The sequence below is a fragment of the Schistocerca serialis genome, chromosome 6, assembly GCF_023864345.2.
Source record: "Schistocerca serialis cubense isolate TAMUIC-IGC-003099 chromosome 6, iqSchSeri2.2, whole genome shotgun sequence".
NCBI classification, from domain to species: domain Eukaryota; kingdom Metazoa; phylum Arthropoda; class Insecta; order Orthoptera; family Acrididae; genus Schistocerca; species Schistocerca serialis.
Genome location: NC_064643.1, coordinates 274,475,369 through 274,497,983, shown reverse-complemented (window position 1 = coordinate 274,497,983; position 22,615 = coordinate 274,475,369). Strand labels below are relative to the sequence as shown.

Genomic DNA, 22,615 nt, shown 5'->3' with positions numbered 1-22,615 from the left:
CAGTCTGTGTTTGTCAGCACAGACTGGATGTTTCACATGTTCGTACATAAGGTGTTCGTCAGCAAAGTAATTCATCTGGAGAGGCTCTTCAAAGCTCAGATAACTCGGTGATTTTTTTTTCACAGTTGTATTTCACATGGGTAGATCACATAACTAATGAGGAGGTATTGAATAGAATAGGGGAGAAGAGGAGTTTGTGGCACAACTTGACCAGAAGAAGGGATCGGCTGGTAGGACATGTTCTGAGGCATCAAGGGATCACCAATTTAGTATTGGAGGGTAGCGTGGAGGGTAAAAATCGTAGAGGGAGACCAAAAGATGAATATACTAAGCAGATTCAGAAGGATAGAATAGGGAGTAGGTACTGGGAGATGAAGAAGCTTGCACAGGATAGAGTAGCATGGAGAGCTGCATAAAACCAGTCTCAGGACTGAAGACCACAACAACAACATCTTTCCCATCCTTCTTTCTCATCTGGGCTTTGGACCAGCAATGGCGAAGTTAAATTTGTTTTCAATTTTTGTAATTATTTTTATTTTTTCAACTTTTAAGTAATTTTTTCAGAAGTAAGGGCTTCATTTCATCTTCCAGCTGTAGCAACTTGGCAAAAGTTCTTCTTTGTGTGGTATGTTTCAAAACATGGATCAACGCACAAAGGTACATTGCATGTTTTGCATTCATATTTCGTTTCTGATGCACATTCTGTTTCGAGCAGATTTCACATCTACGCCATAGTCCGCGTTTCTTGGACTAGTCACTTGGAATGACATGTGGAAAGTGCCTCCCAGTAAAGCGAAGAGGATTCTCGTCAGCAGAGCGTCTTCCTTCTCCGTTCTGTAGCAAATTTTTCCACGAGTTCTCATAGCAGACATAAATGAAAATCTGCTAATGATTGTTTGCTACCTGTCACCGATCTGTGAAGAGTGTGAGCATTCAAAACACAAAGGTCCACAACATGAAATAAAACTTTTTGTACCATTTAACAGATTTCCGCACAGATGCAACAGAGCTTAATAGCATATTGGAGTGGTCCACTGCTCCCATATTTGCACTGTAATCAACAACACATTGCAGCTTCATTATTTTTTCGCCAGTCGTCCTGTTTGTCTTCCCCGTATCGCGCATTTCTGTAGTGTTGCAGGTAGTCAGCATGAACACTTCTGTCTTGTCGCACCACTTGATGGCAAGCATTGCGTCAGTTGACATAAACTCGACTTCTCTTCGTCTCAGTTTCTTTTGTAGCTTCAGAAAGTTGCACCTGTTCCTACATACAGTAACACATGCTGCTGTTCTCTGGTTGTGAAACCAGAGGTACAAGGATGGACTTGCATACCAATTCCCGACATACAGGGTATGTCCACGTTCAAGGTATGGCTTCATTAGTGTTGCCAGAGTATCACCAGATTTCCCCAAATTATGGACTTCAATTTCTGTTGTTGAGCCTGTGTATACAATAAAATCCAAGACGTATCCAGTTTTACAGTTGCACAACACGAATGTTTTGATTCCAAATCTACTTTGTTGTGAAGGAATGTATTGTTTAAAAGACAAGCGACCTTTGAACAATAAATACAGAGTTTTCTTAATGGATTAAATGCACTGCAGATCGCCACATGACCTGTATCAATTATTTTCCTAATTTTAAACAAACTGTCATCTCCACAATTGGCCGAGTTGTCACTAAAATGCAACATTCTCAAAAGTAACATAAAAAGGTCATGGGACATAACTTCGCCAAAAATTGGTGTACTCAGAGGTACATCTCTGGACCAATATTCCTTTATTCTCAACTTTTTAACACGAACCATGAGAAGCCAAATACCAATGAAGCTATACATTTCCTTAAACCTGTATCTTTCCAGGTGGATAGTCGAGAACGAACTGATTCCAATGTTTTTGTTATGGTGAAAGTGAAAAATCGGTTTGTTTCAAGTGCTATAAATTTTAATATTTTTAAAAATTTGGAGGCAATGTTAAGCATTTCATATGATAATGAAGTCAAATTATTTTTATGTGGGGATTTTAACATTCAGATGTTAATTGAAATTGAAGAAAAGAGACAGTTTCTGAGTATTCTTAATAGCTTTCACATGAAACCACTCTTTAGGGACCCCAGTAGAGTAATAGTTTTCTTCTTCTCTATTAGATAATATCTTCACAACTATGAAACCTGGTGCCACTGAGGCACTAAATGTAAACTTTGATCTTTCAAATCACAACACACTCGTCACATGCATAAATTTTCTATACCCAAGGTAATAAATAGTAAGTGTTGCTATAAAAGAGGCTTCTGCACAGTAAAAGTAAATACTTTTATTCAGATGTTAGCAAACGAAACCTGGGGAAATGCATATTCAAAAATAACAACCGATGCTTATACAATGCTTGTGCTAGTACTGTCCCATCACTATTTACAAAAATCAGTGTCTGCCAAAGAACAACAGCCAATGAATATCACCTACTATCAGAGTATCTAGTCAAACTCTAAAATGTCTCAGTCAAATGAAAAAGGACAACCAAGATAAACACTTTGCAGACTATTTAAGATGTATAAGAATATTTATAGATATGTGACTCAAAAAGCTAAAACTATACACAATGACAAAGCAATTTTAGGGTCAACAAACACTTCAAAAGCAATATGATAAATAGTAAATAAATAAATAAACAAAAATGTTAAAGCTCAAGATGACATTTTAAAAAATTATCATGTTGCGCTACTCAGAAATCTCACTCTAGCAAATTACATAAATGACTACTTCATAAATACTCCAGTCAAAATTAGTAAAAATTGTCTTAGGAATAGTGGAACCACTGTTCCAAGAGAATAAAGTGTCAATTCATTATTGCTATGTCTTACAAATAAATCAGAAGTTCTAAGAACAATAAAAACGATGAGAAATAAAATGTCTGCAGGAGTTGCCGAAGTACATGGTACAACCATAATAAAATTGCTAGTGTCAAATCAGATCACCTCTCATTTATCATAATCAGAAGGAGTGTTTCCTCAAAGACCAAAAGTTTCAAAAATAAAAGGGCCGTATACATGAGGTGAAAAATTATAGACCAATAGCTTTGTTATCTGTATTTTCAAAAGTATTAGAGAGAGTCATGAAAACTTGAACTACAGATTTCCTTAAAAAATTCAATCTCAAGTGTGTAAACCAACATGGTTTTCCCAAAGGATTGAGTAGAGAATCAGCTATTACCCATTTCGTTGAAAATATTGTAATGGGACTAGACAGACACAACAGTATAGTGGGAGTAAAGTTGGATTTATCAAAGGCATTTGAAACTGACCAACATGATATCTTGCTAGACAAATTAAAAGCTATTGGTGTATGAGGAGTTGCGAAAAAATGAATGCAGTCTTATTTCCATAATGGAACACAGATAGTACAAATTACCTCAGCCAGCATTAAAACGAAAACTTTCCTTACAGATCTGATTTCCGAACTATCGAACTATACCGATTGTGGTACCACAGGGAAGTGTTCTAGGACCTAATGTATGTAAATTACGTCAAAATTCGAATCAGTAGTACTCATATAACACTGTTTACTGAAGATAAAAATGTTGGTATAAGTGATGTAAACCAAGTATTGACATTATATGCAACCAGAGTTTTTGGAATATTTACAAAACTGGTTTGATATAACTGAGTTAACTACAAATATTTCATACAGTAAGTACATGAGTTGCAGAGAAATGACCTGGACCTCAGAATACAAAATAAAAAAGTTCACAAAGTGTTTAGGTCTCGACATAGATGAAAATTTAGACTGGAAAGCCCACATCCACTATTTTGCTAACAAGTTAAGTTCTGCCTGCTTTCTGCTACATGCAATTAGTAATGTATCTAGTAAACAGTGTAGCAGAATTGTCTACTTTGCTTACATTCACACTGCTATTATCTATGGCCTCACTTTCTGGGTTCGTAGTACAACAAATCTAAAAACTATCTTCACAATACAAAAACGAGCTGTTAAATAATTACCAGCAGCTACATATTCTACCTTTACCATGCCTCTAGATACAAACGTAAAAAATTCCAGAACCAATTCAGATTTTCATTCAAATAAAACAAGAATGTACAATGATATCCATGTAAAAAGAGTAAACAAGGCTGTTGCACTGAAACAAACAACGTTCAAGACACAAAATTGTATAACAAACTTCCAGCACATATAAAATAAATTTAAAAAATTGTCAACATTTAAGGAATTAAGATTCAAGTTTTTAATGATCAGCTACTATTAAAATGTCAACGAATACCTCCAACTACCTAGTAGCAAATAATTATATTCATGTTCTACACGTCATAGTCAATATCAACAGCATTTTTATCAAAATGTTTGCTATGATGCGAATTAGTCTTTTCAACAAAAGTGTTACAACTATTATGTGTTTTTATTTAAATGTGAACTACGTATTCCATGAAAAATACCTTCTATGTAGTTACTCAAAGTTGTATGTGAAATTTTAATGTGAGATATGTATGGTACTGTGCACCCTTGTATTTTTAGGATACTGTACATCCTTACATGTGTATGTGTGTCTGTATGTATTTTCTGACAGAATCCATGCAATGTAAATTGTCTCTGGATGAATAAAGAACAACTACTACTAATACTAATAGTATATCGTGTGGATGTCAGCTCTGTTCTGTTATTGTAAAGCGTAAATATTTTTTTTTTCTTTCAGATATCTGACCTCACTTATGAAACAACACTCAATGAGAAAAAATCCATGTTTTCATGAAATAATTGCAATTTTCCAAGAAAACTAGCATAATAATAACAAAAAAGAAAGAGCGATGAAGATAAAAAATACACTCCACTGCTACAACATAAGTGAGGGAGATGAAAATATGGTTAACTTCAGATGTTAGCAGAACTTTCTTCCTGAGAAACCTTGACGTGACATAGCGTGATGTGACGTGGCTGTCTGTTGCGTCCTTTGACGGTCTGCGTGAATTTTGCCATTTTAAAAGCACTGTGAAATGCTTTGAAGTGACATTACGGTGAGTGTAAATTCGCCTTTAGCCTACAGGCATAAGATATGTAAGCATTCCTCACTTTGCAGGACGTTACTCCAGTGTTCAGTATGAACGTCTTAAGAGTTTTTAATGATGCCACAAGGCCAAATCGCTTTTTAATTTGTCGCTGGTTTCTCTTCTAAGGTCTGTAATCCTGAAGATTTCACAAACCATTGGCGCCAATCATCGTTGGAATGTCAAAGTAATAGATGTTGATCCGTGTTTACCGTAGTATCTTCACATTGTCATCTTTGGTTTCGCCCTGATCACCAGCAGGTTTGTACTGTAGATATAGCCAAAAAAGTATGTATAAACTTTAAGTTACATGAGTTAATTTTAATATTCATTTTTTGTGGTTGTATTACACTTGTGTGAATTTCAATGGAATAAAGCCCTGTTATATTGTCATAGGACAACCTCCGTAGCCAATAGTTTACATCGTTAAAAAGCTTATGCTACTCACCGGTCTATGTTGAGTGGATATTGCATCAGGAAGCTTGTTGTCCAGTTGCTGTCATAACATTTGTTATAGTGTGTAATAAGCGTAAATACGTAGGTTCATACGTAAACATAATTTATATATAATTGATTTTGTTTGTTTTCAGTTTTGAATGTACCATGGCAGCCCAGTTTTTTAACAGGCTCGGTCAGATTGGTCTGGGAGTGGCTGTAGTTGGCGGTGTTGTTAATTCCGCATTATATAATGGTAAGCATAATTTGTAGTGTGTTCTTGGTTGTTGCATCGGCGAAAAACATTTCACGTGGCTCGTGCAGAGTGTCAGTTGAACGCATAAACTTTTTTTTTTTTTTTTTTTTTTTTTTTTTTTTTTTTTGTTTGCCTGTATTTTACTCACAGTCGTGATGCATTTTATTTCGTCTTTTTAATGAAAATTGTCTAGACCGTCAAGCAGTGCCCTGGCCAATACATCCAAATTTGGGCTTGCTTTAAAAATGAAATAGCTGTGCTAAATTCAGTGCACAAATAGATTAATCTGATTTTGAGGCTGGTAACAATTCTTCGATAAACCACCAGACTATTTGGTCTATGTATATAGATGTATAGTGGCGTATCATTGTCCTTATATAATGTCTTGTAAGTATGTGTACATTACATAATAATTTGTGAAGCGAATTATCTCCCAAAACACACTTTGAAGGTTGGTGGCCGTTAAGGTGCTAGATATGATACTAACTGGTGCAGAATGCCATAATTTTTTTCCAACACGACCCTAAGTAATGTATTTATGAACATTTTATTTAAAATGTTAAGAAGTAACTATGAAATATTCTTTTAGATGATTTGTTTAGATCATATGATGCATATATAGATTATTAATTCACTGCAATGGTGGCTCTGTCATCCTAAAGTGTGGACTTACATAATCTAACCATATCAATTAGCACTTTATCATTATTGTTCATTTTTCTTTCAGAATGTGGCATAACAAGAACGAAATGATCTATACTCTTAACTGTAATGAATCACTTAGGATATTTATGTTGCATGACCATTTGTTAAAGAAAATGTTGATCAGTTAACTTAAAGAAGTTAATTTATTGGTTTTGCGTAGCAGATAGCAAAGAGAAGCTATGGCAGCCTGAAGACCTGAATACCTAGCATTTTCTTTGTGTATATTTACAAGAAAGAGACATAAAAAAATTTTTAGGCACCTAATTTTAACATTAACTTTGAGAAATAACCATGCTAGAATGTAGAAAATTTAATGACAGAATGTAATCAATATCACATTGCTGACACATTTCCCGTGACGTAGAAAAGGGTCTCTCCAGGGATAGTTGATGCTACAGTGATCACTGCATTGTTGAAGTGCTGTAAGACAAACTAAATTAGGTAATAAGATACTGTACAAAAACTTAATGATCTGTTAGTTTAATGCTCTTATAGTTATAGATATGTCAGTATACTGATACTAAAAAAGTGTGTTAAATGATGGTAAATACTTCAAACCAGAGCAACTGCGCAACAGTTTTGAAATCATTGGCAAAGATGTTTCCCCTCCCAAACTTATGCAGGGTGTTACATTAAAGGCTTCCAAACTGCTAAAGAGCATGCTGAGATGCAGCAAATCATGTTGTCTCGGTGGAGTCTGTTGTAAACAAAACTGAATCATATTGACAAAAAAAAAAAATTGGGTATAAAGCAAAGGAAATAATGAGTTTGCAGGGAATAACAGTGCCAGAGATGACACACTGGAACCATTGGCCAGGTGTACAGTACTTACTCAGATGAACACTGAGTACAACTCTGACAACATTAAATTAATTTAAATTTCAAAAATCAGCTAGAGTGTGATATTGAATCCCACTGAAACCTTCGTTGTGGTGATGTCCGACTAATGTGTAACACAGCTGAAGTTCTAGGATAGGTGGAAAGGTGTTAATCTGGATGTGGGTAGGCAAAGCCAACATTGTGAATGTCAAATGAGGATTATGGTAACAGATTGAGTTGTAGCTTAGCCTGATGTGTATTTTAAGCAACATATTTAAATGCTACATTAAACACACTTTTTGTCACAAAATCTAAAAGTGCAAGATAAATTCACAGTATGTTTATTGGATAATGAACAAGATTCTGAAGAATATTTTTACCCATATTACGTATTGTACATAAGCCACAAAAATGCATTTGGTGGGGGGGGGGGGGGGGAGTTCTGCTGCATAACTTTAACCCTAAACACGGTATTGCTACTGATGGTTATTGTTGTACAACAGTGTTATCGTGGGATGTGATAGGACCACCATCAAGTTAACTTTCACCATAGACTCAAGGTTTACTTCCTGACAGCCTTAGTATTGCAACAGTGTATTCCATATGTACAAAAAGAAACTTACTATTATTACAGATTGAGCTAAACAACAAAAAATATATTGGAATTTTCTGTGAATGTGTGAAAGTTCTACATTTTGTGTTCCATGAAATTATGTTTGCAGGAAAAACTAAAATATTATTTCATTAATGGCATTCCTCTTACTAGGAGGGGGCTTACCTACATTATATAATCGACCAGAGAATAAAACCTAATTCAGAATCGAGGGGGAGAAAAATGAGTCCCACCAAGTTTTATCCTGGATCCGCTTGCTAAGGCGTTCTGAAAAACTGGTTTAGTTCCTTGTGTGGCTGTCCAGATTTAACTATTTCATGGATTCCGTAAATTGCTAAGGTAAATGCTTAAATGACAGTCACAGACGTGCTTCTAAGAGACACTGCTGTGGCAGCTAAACAGGCCTAAAACTTATTCACAACAAACAATTGGTCGTAACCTCAGTGATTCACAGTATCCCATGTTGAACAAAGTAAAGTGGCTCAGCCGAAATAGGAATAAATTTTAATGTTCATGCACCTACAAAAATAGTGTAAAATTCATTGGGTAAATGTGACTCGGCACTACTGTATATTGTGGACTGTAAGATGCTACTTTAATTTTTAAGCTTTTTTTATTTTACCGTTTTTATTATTAGATTGCTAAGTGAGACAAAAAAAATTCGTAGTTTATAAAGCTGAACTGACCTTTTAAATCTCTGAACTTTCTTCTTCTTCTTCTTCTTCTTCTTTGTTGTCATCACTCTCCTCTTCATAAATAAGATGGTCTTCACTGCCTTCAAGAGCGTTACTTATGCTGCAGTTCTTGAAAGACTTAACAGTAATTGTTTTACCCACTGACACACTTGTCTGGTTGTGGGTAGTTTTAAAGCTCCCTTCGGTGTGAATTCATGTTGGGTTTCATCCATTTGTTCCATTCGTTTCTCACATACACTGTAAATGGTTTAATTGTGATAACATCAAGAGGTTGCAATTGTAAAGTAAGTCCTCCTGGAACAACAACACACTTTATATGTCCGTCACAATTTCTCTTTCACAGAATTTTTCAAATGACTACTAAATTGATATAGCACAAGAAGAGAACCCTTAGTCAATAAGTCCTCTTTCCTTCTCTCCCACACTTTGTTAATCTATAATTTCATACCAGCCTCATCCGTCCAACCCTTGTCATGTACATGAACAACACCTGGTTGTATTTCAAAAGGTTTTGGCATTGTTTTGCACTTGAAAATGATCATTGCATTGATTTAAGTAGTGTCAGCACAACATGAAAGGACAACAGTGTAGTGCATTTTTTCATGTCCACTTGTTGTTATAGTTACAGTTTTAGTACCTTTCATGGCAACAGTTCTGTTACTCAGCACACCAAATGTCAGAGGAATTTTGTCCATTTTCGCTATTTGGTTTAGTTCCACTGTGGTTTTCTTTTTATGTTGAATAATAAAGTGATAGAAAGAGAAAATATTCTCTTCATACTCATGTGCATTTTCTGGGATATTTTTGTTTTGGTTTGGATACTAAGTCCATGATACTTCAGAAACGTGTAGCAACGTCCAACTCCACCCTTAAAGCCTCTTAAGTTCCATTGTAGTGCTAGCTTATGAGAGTGTATTTGAATCATTTTTGTATTGTTTCCAGTGGTATTTTGATGGAGTCCTTGAATCCATTTCAATACATCATCTTCTAGTTTTGGCCATTTTGCATTCATTCCTCTATTTGCACATTTAGTCTTCCTCATTTGTTTCAGTTCTTCTTTAATAGTCCACCAATTGCGAGTGGCTTTTCTGTGGATGAAGGCCAAACTGCTTCTCAACTACTCTGTTCCCATGTTCTTCTGCACATGTTATTACTTTCAATTTGTAGCCCACATCATATGAATATCTTTTATTTTTTCCATCATGAAACTAGCTACTAACAAAAACATTGTGCTGATACCGATAAGACAAATTGATTTCAATTCAAGTTCACTGGCGCCATAGACTGTAATGATGCATCATAGGCTAGACAGTGTTCTGGGTTAGTGATTTTTTTTTTTTGGGGGGGGGGGGGTGTAGACTGTGTTAGGAAGCTTGTGAAACCCCGCAACTCATGTTCGTTGCATCAATGCACTGCTGCTGCCAGTCAAATCCATTGTTGCAATATAGGTGTAGGTTTCATGTGGCATCGAATATATGGCCATTTTTAAGATTTGTTTTTTAATTACAAGTAATGCACCTGAATTTTGGATGCAATTTTTCGAAGAAAATGTGTTGTAAAAGTCCATAAAGCACAGTAAACTGGGTATCCCATTCACCTTTACCACCATAAATAACTGTTTGTCCAGATGCCAATTACAAAATGTTTCAAGCAAATGTTCTTTAGCGGTCAGGGGGACATCAGTCAGCATGATTGCCTTTATGTAGCTTCGTTTTTTACAAAGATATGAACAGCGGTATGACTTTTTTAAATGGAACCCTGTATTTTTTATTTGGTAATTAATTTCCTCTCGTAAAGACCTACTCAAAAATGTATCACAGTGTACTATTCACTGAAACATAACATTATCAATTACATAACACAACACTGATGTTGACACTTGCAGCGCTTATTGCAGGTACTCAGGGTAATGGAACACTTAATGCACACCCATCATTCTGTCAACCATCGTCAGTTGAGAGTTGTGTGAGTAGAATGTACACCAGCGAAGAGAAGGTAGAAATGCTACTCGTCTATGGGGAATGTAAGTTAGCAGAACAGTAATTGCAATACTGTTTTCTTATTTGCAGGTACATTTAGTACAGTACTTTAGTCCTTTTAAATACTGTTGTGTAGAGTAGGCATACAGTAAAGGCTGTCCTTCCAACAAACTGCATCGACATAACGTTTCTTTTATTGTTGTTGTTGTTGAAGGTAGGCGAAATGCTGCGCAGGTGCGGAACTGTACAGAGAGCGATATCCTGACAAGAACCCACCTTCCCGACAGATGTTTTCTCGTCTTGTTCCGACTCTTCAGGAAACGAGAAGTTTCAACCTACGACAACACAATCGTCATAGCACTTGCACAGACGAAGCTGCCGAAGTTACTGTTCTCGCTTCCGTTGCTCGGAATCCACATGTGAGCACATGACAACTTGAACATGAGATTGGCATTCCTAAAACAAGTGTACATCGTATTCTTTCACGTCACCAGTTCCATCCTTACCACGTACACCTACATCAAGAATTGCATGGGAATGATTTCCAGAATCGTGTACAGTTCTGTCAGTGGGCACAGCAGGAAATCCTTGCCAACCCGAACTACTTCTCCAATGTTCTACTTACCAATGAATGTTCCTTCTCAAACAAAGGACAGGTGAATACAAGGAACATGGATTATTGGTCCAGCAACAACCCACAATGGTGTAGTCAGTGTCAATGGAGAGTTAACATCTGGTGTGGGATGCTTGGTACTAAAATTATTGACTTTTATTTCATCAGTGGTAGTCTAAAATGGCACAGTGTATGCCAACTTCCTCAGACGAATTCTTCCTCCTCTTCTGGATGCAGTGCCACTAAGAACCAGAATGCTTATGTGGTATCACTTTGATGGATGTCCAGCACATAATGCCTTGCATTCACATCGTGTTCAATACTGAAGGTATCCTGCCAGATGGATTGGTCGGGGAGGAGCAGTTACTTGGCCTGCTAGGTCTCCTGATTTAAATCCTCAGGACTTTTTTCTTTTGGAATGCATTAAAGACGTTGTCTATCACAATATTCCAACAACTCCAGAGGACATGCAGGAACATATTGTGATTGCTTGTAATTCTCTTCAGGAGGCAACACTGTAAGCAGTAAATAATTCTTTCATTCAACGAGTGCACTAGTGTATCGGTGTCTATGGCCACCACTTTGAGCCCCTTTGAATATTCTACTCCTGGGCAATGGTACAGTAGTCAAAGTCAATTTTGTGTTATGTTTTTACTTGGTTTTCATTTGTTTTCTGACAACTCTAGCAAGTGGACGAGTTTGTGATCGCAGGCTCAAAGTTAATGTTGTGTTATGTAATTAGTGATGTTGTGTTTCAGTGAATGGTACACCGTGATACATTTCTGAATAGGTCATTAGAAGAGGAAATGAATTACCGAATAAAAAAGCTACAACAAAAGCAATCATGCTGATTAATGTCCCCCTGATGGCTAAAGAACATTTGCTTGAAACATTTTGTAATTTGCATCTGGACAAAAGTTATTTAGGGTGGTCAAAATAAATGGGACACTGTATAGAAAGTCTCTTCATACATCTTCTGTTTTATCTGAGATAAATGTTTTACTTTAATCTGCTTTTGATATTCAAGCAGTTAACATATATCTTGACTCATTGCTCATCCTTGGGTGTTTCTCTTAATGATGGGAGTTGGTTATCAGAGATAACTGCAATGCCATGTGTCTAAAGCTGTTTTAAAAAATGTGATAGTTATTTACAGTGAATTGTTTGCAAAAAACTGAAGTTAGGGTACTTATTGTGCATAAGAACAATAATAATTGATATTAAACAGACACAGAAAAGTGGATACAAGAGCATGCAGTACCATTTGGGCATGTGTCATCACTTTGCTTTTACATATAAGATCACCAGACAAAAATTTTACTCACCCTATTAATGCCCCCCCCCCCCCCCCCCCCCCCACACACACACACACACACACACACACACACACACACACTTATAGCTCTGGAGCATTGTAGATGGTTCCACTGCTTACATAAGTCATTGCAGTTATTTAGTGTGTACTTCCCAGTCACACAGTGCCACAATAAGGTGGATCGACATGGAGATGTGATAGAAGGGCAGAATGAAGCTATCAAGTTTGTATGTGATCACATACAACACTGTGAATGAAGTTGGCTGATATGCTTGTGTATCAGCCAGAACTGTCCTCCATATCTAAAAGAATGATGTACCACACTTAGCCAGTGAACAGTGGTTGTTAAAAGCTCGTAACTGATAGAGACCACAGACGAATGTCGTGCCTTGTTGGTGACAGTCAGGTTCAAAATTGAGGGAATTGCTGCTGTTGTGAAGGCAGATCCATCTCAACCAGTTTCTGAATCAGCATAGGGAAAGAACCTGCATGCAGTGTACATTATGAGTCGTGTATCTCACAAAAAGGCAATTGCTTACAGTCCACATACATCTGCAAGTCTTCAGTGTGCCAAACAGCACAGAAACTGGACAGTAGCTGTCAGGAGGCATACATTGTTGTCCGCTGAGTCTTGATTTTGCCCGTGTTCAAATGGTGGCAGGCATAAAGTTCAGAAACTACCCAATGAGGCAATTAATCTGCAGTGTTTGGAGGTTGTATTTCAGTCTGAAGGTGGTTCTGGAGGTTTTTAGGCTTTTCATTTTTTCTTTGTAGTGAGCCCATTCATTCAGGTTAGTTTGAAGATTAACCAGAATGTTTATTCAGTGTTCTGAATAATAAGTCTTGCACTTCCTCCTCACCCCTCACCCCCTCTCAATATAAGTCTGCTGTGGACACATGGTTTTCCAAGATGGCAGCAGCAGTAGTTTCGAAAGGGCTGAATGCAAATATTCCTTGTTTCATGAACACTTAGGCATCCTGTCACCCCTTGACTAGCCCACTAAATTATTCAATATTAATCCCATCATAAATGCTTGGGAGTGCATATTTGGAACAGCAGGTGAATCATAGCAGTCAGCATCCCCACAAGACCTAGGCACAACTGAGTTGGCTTCAGCTGGACACAGCAAACCCGAAGAAACTTGTGGAACCCCTACTTTGCAAATTGAGATCATTGTCAAGACAAGAGGTTGTGTTACACAGCGTTAAGTTAATGGCTCCTGCAACTTGCTTTGTAACAATGAATAACACCTATCACTGTGAATGACTGCACTTCCCCTGCCTCCAATCCCATTTTCATAGCAAACAATAAAATGTCTCTACATGTAGCCTGTACATGATTTTTTTTATTCTCCCTTATCTTATCCTCATGATCTCTACGAGCAGCATAGGCTAATTGTGTAGTATACAGTTTTTCTCAAGAACCATTTCTCTGAATTATTGAACACAGTTTTGTGAGTGTATCACCCTTCTTTGAAAGAGTCTCATTTAAGTTCACTGAGCATTTTCAATACACTTTTGTATCTAAAAACAATCCTGTCAGAGGAACACCTGCAACTGAGCATTACACCAGCGGTTGTAAATACTGCTACAGTTGTAAAGTTCTTTTCTCTAGAACATGATCAGTTTTGGGCTGTTATAAGCCCATCATCAGGTGTTATACTGAAAATAGCAAGAGATGGGAGATGATAATTGTTTTTACTTACAACAATACACATAAAAGAGTTCCATCTAACATTTCAGAAACCACCAGTGAGTTTGGTGCCGTAAAACCTAAGTTAATGGCAAAGTGACATCAGACATTACTTAGGACGACTGCATAAAATTTATTATAAACTTTAAAACGCAATGAAAATTCCCTCTTTCCACAAGTGGCATACAGGTTTTTGATTTAGTGAGGATGTATATGGCAACGTGGAACAATAGGCACTATCATCAATTAAAAGAACATACACACATGCCACTCCTATTTAAAAGCATCTTGGTACTAAAAAAAATTGAAGATAACAAAACTTTACAGTCCACACTGTCATAAACTATTATGACAGTTAATAGCTAGCAGCAGTAGCACCAAAGGGACATATTAAAAGTGGGGTCAGTTTAAAACCTGTTAACTAAAAGTCAACAGCTAACCAAGGCTTACAGAAGGTAAGACCTGAGTCAAGTTTTACATCATGAAAGATAGGTAGATTTTAAATTAGTGAGGACACACAGTGATCCAGCGTAATAATGCACCATAGTCATAGGATAAAAAATGAGAAACATGCAAACTTCTATTAAAAGAGGGCATTTTACATCTATGTATAATAAGCTGGAGGACCTTGCAGACCTCACTATAGGAGACAGGCATATGGCGTACAATCGTTAAGCCTAATAAGGACCACAAAAGTAATGGCGAAAAACAGCAACCGAGTTAAGAAATACACGTCTACACATGTTCATAACCAGTGAGTTCCAGGGGTGTGTGTGTGTGTGTGTGTGTGTGTGTGTGTGTGTTTTGAATATTTTCACCTACACATTTGAACTGAGAAACACTCCAGAATTTTCTACATTTAGTTTTTAGATATTTGTTTGCCAACTTGCTGTTTGTGCATTTTTTCCCCTTTCAAATAAGAATTGGAGACTTACTCTTTCTGTTGTTCCTCTTCCCCTTAGAAACCAGATTGTCTACAAAAGCTAAACAGTGGATCCTAATACTAATTCCTTGTAATCTGATTGGAGCTAAAAATTGACTAACAAATTTTAGTTTCTGCCACTAATGGAATACTTTGTTTTAAGATATGGTTGTCTCATTCGTGTTTTGTTTCAGGTAAGAGAGATGGTGCAGTGCTATGGCACTGACCTTCTAATTATGATGATGATGGTTTAAAGCATTGTCCATCGATCTGGATTTAGGTTTTCTGTGTTTTCCCTAAATCACAGTAAATTAAAGGACGATTCCTTAAAAGTGCAAGACCAGTTTTTCCCCAGTTCAAGCTTGTATTCTTTTTATGACAGTGACATAATTTTAAAGTGCTTTAATGTCTTATTACGATTTTCCCCCCAGAGAATTAGTTGTTATATAGTATTTATTTTGTTAAAATGTATTTTTTACTTTTGTTGTATTGAAATATTTTGCATAACTTCATTCTTGTCATTAAGATCATAATTGCTATCTATTCACAGTGGATGGTGGCCACAGGGCTGTTATATTTGACAGATTTGCTGGTGTAAAGAACCAGGTGGTGGGTGAGGGAACCCATTTTTTCATACCATGGATACAAAGACCAATAATTTTTGACATACGTTCGAGACCGAGGAATGTGCCTGTTATCACAGGAAGCAAAGGTAATGTTCTACATGTATTAAATTTGTTCATATAAGTAGAGAAATACGTTCAGGGCCTTTGGAAACTCACTCCTTACAGCCGATTAAAGTGTCATGTGTTATCAGACCAAGTCCCACCATGGGGCTCACCACTCTTTGGAGTTTGTTCTTGGTTACTGTGGGACCCCAAGCCTTTGCAGCACTCTTTCCTTTCCATGCTGCATGTCTATCCTCCTGCTATTCTTTTTCCTCTCCCTTGGGGAACATGGGGATATTTTTGGGAATATGTCCTGAATTTTCAGTAGCCTGATATCAGAACAGTCCCTCCATTGTTTCTTTGTTCATTGCTCTTCTCCTGTTCTTCCTCCGCTTTGGCATCTGAGGTTCCTCTTTTCCTTCGTCCTCCCTGTGTGCTCCTGAAGGCCGGCCCACGCCTGATGCTTAACAGGTGACTGGGTAATGCATAATTCCCAGCTGCACGTCAACAGGTAGGGTTCGCACATACCCTCTGGTACAGACCAGGCCCAGGGAGGCATGATTGCCTGAACTCTTACCTTCCCAAATTGCCAGCTGGTACCTCCATCAGGTGTTCAGGAAGTTTGATCTGAGGTGTGAACAATCACCTAAGATGGGTGAACCCCACTCTGAGGGAGGGCCCCCAGTTGGAAGCAGCACACCATCGGAGATGCTGGCAGTCACGGAGGATTTTCTCGCAATGATTCGATCATCATCTTTGTGGTCTGTGTCTACTGTATGTAAAAGGAATGAGGTTAATGATTCAAAGACATTCCCAGCTGCCCAGCAGTTCGTCGTGGTTTTACGTACTAAAGACGGTCAGTCCTTTGCTGTGATTAATCCGTTTATTATTCAGAAAGGTGTTGATGAAGTTGCTGGCCCTGTGAAATCCTGCTCTCGTTTACACAATGGCACTTTGCTTTTGGAGACAAATTCTGATTCTCAAGCACAACAACTGCTTGCAGCTTCACTCCTCCACAGCTATCCTATTCATGTCGAGGCCCATCGATTGCCAAATTCTTCGCATGGTGTTGTTTACACTAGGCCATTCAGTGGTCTGACCGAGGCAGAAAACCAAACTTAACTCTCTAATCAGGGCATCACTGGAGTCTTATCGGATTATGAAAAAGGTACATGCATCCTAAGTAGCCACACACTCTTTTTCTCATGTTTGGCAGAGTAGTGCTTCCATCAAAGATCAAAGAAGGCTGTGAAGTTAGCATGTTCCGAACACAGTGCGCTGCTACCAGTGTCATCATTACGATGACACTCAAATGTCCTGTCGACACCCATCATAATACGTAACATGTGGTATGCAGCCTCCTCCCGAGACTTTCCTGTGCATCTCAATGAGCGTGCCATGCAGCAGATCCATGTGAAGGAGTGCCTTACCCTGTCACTCGCAAGTTGTTGATTAATTGGAAACCACGAATTTTACCATCCGGCACTTATAGTACCGTTTTTGCAACATCTCGCTCCATGAAGGACTTGGTCACGCAGATGTGGGACTTCAAATTCAGCACCACGGTTGTAAAATAGCCCCATGTCACAGTAGTATCCCTGTCTCCTCCTCCTCCTCCTCCTCCTCCTCCTCCTCCTCCTCCAGCTGTGCAATAAGCCACCAAATTTTCGCCTCACTTCATGAAATCATCTGTTACACAACCAGCAGGGCAAAAAGGACAGGAATACTCCCGGAAACACCTTTTACATCCCTCCAGTCAACAAACATCTGAATCATCACCTGCCAACCGCAAAGGCTCCAAGGAATCAGGACAAAGCCAAATGGTCTCCTTCACTGTCTCTGATATCTTCTTCAGCGGTGTCGCTGCATGATACCCTCACTTGGCTGACCTCTGTGTCACCGGTGTGCACCACCAACCAATTGCCCTGGACTCCGCAGACCACCGTAGATCTCATGGAGCAGGATCCTCCAGCAGGTCCCCCACAAGGACCGACACCTCAATTCATAAACTTGTTACCGTACCTCACCGAAACCACACCCCTACCTTTTATCTTCTTCCTAAGATCCAGATATCCAATCGCCCTAGTCATCCCATAGTTGCTGGCTTCAGACCACCCGCCGAACGTATAATCTGCTTTAGCTGGTCAACACCAGCAACCTAAAGCGCAAAGACTTCCCTGCTATATTAAAGACACCAACCAATTCCTAGGTTGTCTGAAATATATGCCTGTCCCACTCTCACCATACAGCTGCTTGTTACCATTGATGCCACCTCCGTTTATACCAACATCCTCCATGTACATGGTCTGTCTGCTGCTAACATTTTCTCAGTCAGCACCCACCTGATTCTGTACTTATGCTGTCCTTCCTGCTCACCTTAATCAGTTCTATACTTACCAACTACTTTATCACTGAGGGACGCAACCATGGGAACGTATAATCTCCTTCCTATGGCCCCTTCCTATGCCACTCTTTTCATAGATCACTTGGAGGGAGATTTCTTGCGATCCGTAAGGATTCAGCCCCTGGTTTGGTTTAGATACATTGATGACATCTTTGCGATATAGCCTCATGGTGAGGCTGGGAAAAATGGAAATGAAGTCCCACGCTTCTTGACAGAGTATAGGGGAACGAGGCAGGAGCCCACACCGCTGCACTAGGCAAGATCCTAATGGAGATGGTTTGCCGTTGCCTTCCTCTGACCGTAATGGGGATGAATGGTGGTGATGAAGATGAGACAACAACACCCAGTCATCTGGGGGCAAGTGAAAATCCCTGACCCCGCCAGGAATCAAACCTGGGACCCCATGCTCAGGGACTGAGAACGCTACCACAAGTGGCGGACTGTGGTAATGCTAAGCTGTTAAAATTCTACAAATCTCTAAATACATTCTTCCATTAAATTTTGCATGGTTTTATTCTGAATCCCATGCCACTTTCTTTTATGTTAAACTCATCCTCACCAAAGGTCAGTTACACACTTTTGTTCACGTTAAACCTAGTAATAAACAACGGGACAAACATTTTGACAGTTGCTATCCTTTCCATGTCAAATGTTCCCACAGGCTTGGCATGTGAGACAAACATATTTGTTCAGGTGCAGGCTCTTTACAGTAATACACCATCAGTCTCACCTCAGCCTTCAGAGGACATAATTATCCCATCATCCTAGTTCAAAGCAGATTTCCGGTGCCTTCACATCCAGTACTGATACTGTTGACACATCCAAAAAAACAACTTAGTAGTACACATGGTATTGCACAGTATTATCCTGGTCTTGAATGTATTAATCAGCTGTTTTGACGAGGCTATTACCTCCTAAAATCATACCCTGAAATGACATCCGTTCTGTCCAACATTTTCCTCACTACACCTATAATAGCTTTTTGTCACCCACATAACCTCCACAATATCTTTGTCAAACCCTATTTTCCTCCTTCAGTACCCACTTCCCTACCCTTGGCTCCTCTCCCTGTGACCATTCCTGCTGTAAGACTTATCATGTGTATCCTCTCACAACCACCTCTACCATTCCTGTAACTGGCAAAACTTATTCTATGAATGGGAAGCGACACATGTCCTGTACACTGTTATGTAAACAGTGTGGTTTTTCTACATTGGCACAACTGCCACCAAGTTATCAATTAGGATGAACGAGAATAGGCAGAGGGTTTATACTGACAACACACAATATCCTCTCCAGCATGACAGTCATGGGCTCGGTGCTTGTTTCATTACGTGTACCATCTGGATTCTTCCCCCAGGCACCACTTTCTCACAACTCCGCAGTTGGGAACTGGCATTACAACGTGTCCTTAGTTCTCACCACCCACCTGGCTTTAATTTAAGCTAATTTCTTCAGTGTCAGTATTCTTTTCTTCATTCCCTTTTGATTTTCTGTATCTTTTATCTGCCCTGTCTTTCCCCAACCCCGCTCACCACCACCTCAATCTCTGCCACATACAGTGCACATTGCTTTCCACTCTTAGTAACTCGTGAATGATGTTTCGTTAATAATCTCTGTATTGCACTATCCTCCACCTTTAAGCTCTCAGGTTTTCAAATCTCATCCGGCACAGTCCCCAACAATCAAACTTTCCTTCTCATACATACAGTAAGCATCACTTGGCCTGGGATTTGGGGTGACTTACCCAAACTCTCCAAATTTCCTAAACATCACCAGTTATTTTCCTTTGCTCTTCTTCCTTCCCCCTCCAACCCTTCTGCCAGTAGGAGGCGCCACTGGCTCCAAAAGATTGCAAATTTCTTCCTGCCACCGATTGGTAATAGATTTTTCCTCTCTCCAGATGCATTATGTTTTCAAAAATTGATTATTTTCACTTGCCTATACTGGTTTTTTTACAATGTTTTGTAAACTTTATCATTATCCTGTATGGTTGTTGAATGTACTCATATTTAATCATGTGATGCCCAAGGAATTAATTAGAATATAGGTCCCTGTTAGTAGTAAATGAGTTTTGTTATTTGGGCAGCAAAAAAAGCTGATATTGACCGAATCAGAGGGGATAGCAATGGGGACTGGCAATAGCAAGAAAATTCATTTTAATAATGAGATATTTAACATCAGAGACCACTGTTAAATACAATGGAGGAACAGTGTGTTTTTCAGATATCCAGTAATCTTGCTGCAAGTGCTTTTAACACATCTGAGGAGACTTCTCAGCCAGAAGGTAACTAGAGGTGTCTTTACAAAATATTTGCTACTGTACAACCTGTGACCCACACGTGAGTGTGGATGCACACTGGTAAAGTCACGGGTTCACAGGTGACGATGTTATGGCATGTACCCACTGTATCAACTTAGTTCAAGATGCTAAACTGCAGTAGCCATTTTTGCATACAAATTAAATTAGCACTTCATTATACCTTCAGTTGTTATATTCACTGGGAGCTATTGATGTCTTTATTTTCATTAAAAGTGTGAACCTAACAACTTAAAAAAAAAGACATCTTAATACATTGCTGCCAAATAGCAGCATGGTACAAAGTCTACATTAAACTCAACACAAGCAGGAAATTAGCATAAGAAATTATTCAGTTGTTAAAATTAAAGCCTGAAATGTCTAACATCAGGGCTTCATTTGACAGATGTCCTCTATATTGCAACAGTTACGCATATTATTGAAGAATTGCTTCAGTTTGTCTGAAGTTGTCCTTGTACTAGTGGTTTATTACATACTTACGAGATTTTCAATCTCACCATGGATAAAGACAGGTGCCAGTCTGACTAATTTGCATGAGACATCATGGAAGTCATTCATCACATCTAATTCTAAATGTAACTTCTCATTTCATTTCTGTGTACATAATAAGTACAGCGTTCTTGCTGAAGGTATGTAACCAAAGAGCTCTTTTCTCAAATACCAGTTTCAAGTGGCTACTGAGCTGACAGTGTTTGCAAATGGTTCTGTATATCAGTAAATTGCAAAGTTTTGTTAATATTACCCTGTCTGACACTTACTTTTCAAACATTTTAAACTACGTGGGAGTGCTTTCATTGCAGTTTCCAAATGACCGTGAACACCAGAGTGAAGAATTCTATTTTCATATAAAATTGGACAAAAATATTAAAGTACATGGAAAATAATCTATGGTATGCCCTTTTACATCTACTTTTCTTGTATCAGAACAGATATACATTCTTATTAGTCATGCCCTAAGTTTTCAGGATTGTGATGAGTAATTTAACAAAACTTTGCATTTTACTGATTTGATATGTGTAATTGGTTGACAGTATGGAAGAAATCTGTCAGATTATGCTTTGGCATTAAACATTTCAGTCTTTAATTTTAACAATTGAATCATATGTGAAGGTAATTCCCTACTTACATTGAGTTGAACATGGCAGCAGCATTTGCGTTAAGAGACAGATGACACCTATGTCAGCTGCTTAAGACAATTACTGAGTAGATAGTACAGTGCTGGAAACAGCAGTTGAAATGAAAATGTAACAGCCTTTGTATCCACAAATATACTAACACCATCCTCCACAGATGAGAAGGGTGCACAAAACAAAAGCATAGAAAGTGCCCCTGACCATTAGATCTTTCAACTGTTATTTTGCATTATGATGAAATTCCAGTAGAAGTATGGACTGCACTGAAAGAATGGAGCTTCTTGCCCCTTGAACTGTACAGTACTCACTGCAGGCTCTTCACCTTGATGAAAGTGAGATAAAATGAGGGCATGACACATGAACTGAGGCTACTAGAATGGAAAGGATCTTTTCGTGTTCTGCAAGTAACAAATCTTAATTTGATAGGTGATTTTTTGCCAAGGTGCTACATTCTCTGCATAAAGGGTGTCCTCTGCAGAGGCAGAACTTAACGTGGTATTTTTGTAAATGAAAGCATATAGGTTACCTCTTCTCAAGCATAAGAGTTTGTTGTGTCATTGCATTTGTGCCACAAGGTAACCAAATGTTTTTGTCATGTTTCCATTTGCGAAACTGTAGACAAGCAGACTATCACTGAACTTATCAGGCCTTTCTCCTTTATGAACACAGGTGGCTTTTTAACCACAGGTTGAAAGTCACATTTTTGAAAACATCGTGTTAATAAACTTAGTGTGTTGTTGTTGTTGTTGTTGTAATGCAGAGAATACACTTATACACTGCCTTGAGGCCATTTCTGCATTATTTGATGATTACTTTTATGAAGTGACCACTTTTCAATTTGGCTCTGTCTGCAGTGCCATCTACCAAAAAGGCTGCCTAAATAGATTCTCAGTAAGACTATTTAAATACTGTGCAATCATTTTTCAGGATTTGACTTGCGGCAGTGCTAGGAATGGATGAAGGATATTTTGAATGTAATGAACATCATATAT

General features: G+C 38.3%; 1 protein-coding gene across 1 annotated transcript in view; it reads left to right on the top strand.

Moving 5' to 3' along the window:
* Positions 1 to 5,273: 5,273 nt before the first annotated feature.
* The window catches only part of LOC126484049 (protein l(2)37Cc), a 31,671-nt gene continuing 14,329 nt past the window's right edge, over positions 5,274 to 22,615 (top strand). Inside the window, exons 1-3 of the mRNA XM_050107393.1 lie at positions 5,274 to 5,314; positions 5,644 to 5,744; positions 15,649 to 15,810. Of these exons, the coding sequence (XP_049963350.1) occupies positions 5,657 to 5,744; positions 15,649 to 15,810 (250 nt within the window). The 5' untranslated portion in view covers positions 5,274 to 5,314; positions 5,644 to 5,656. The remainder of the gene's footprint in view (positions 5,315 to 5,643; positions 5,745 to 15,648; positions 15,811 to 22,615) is intronic.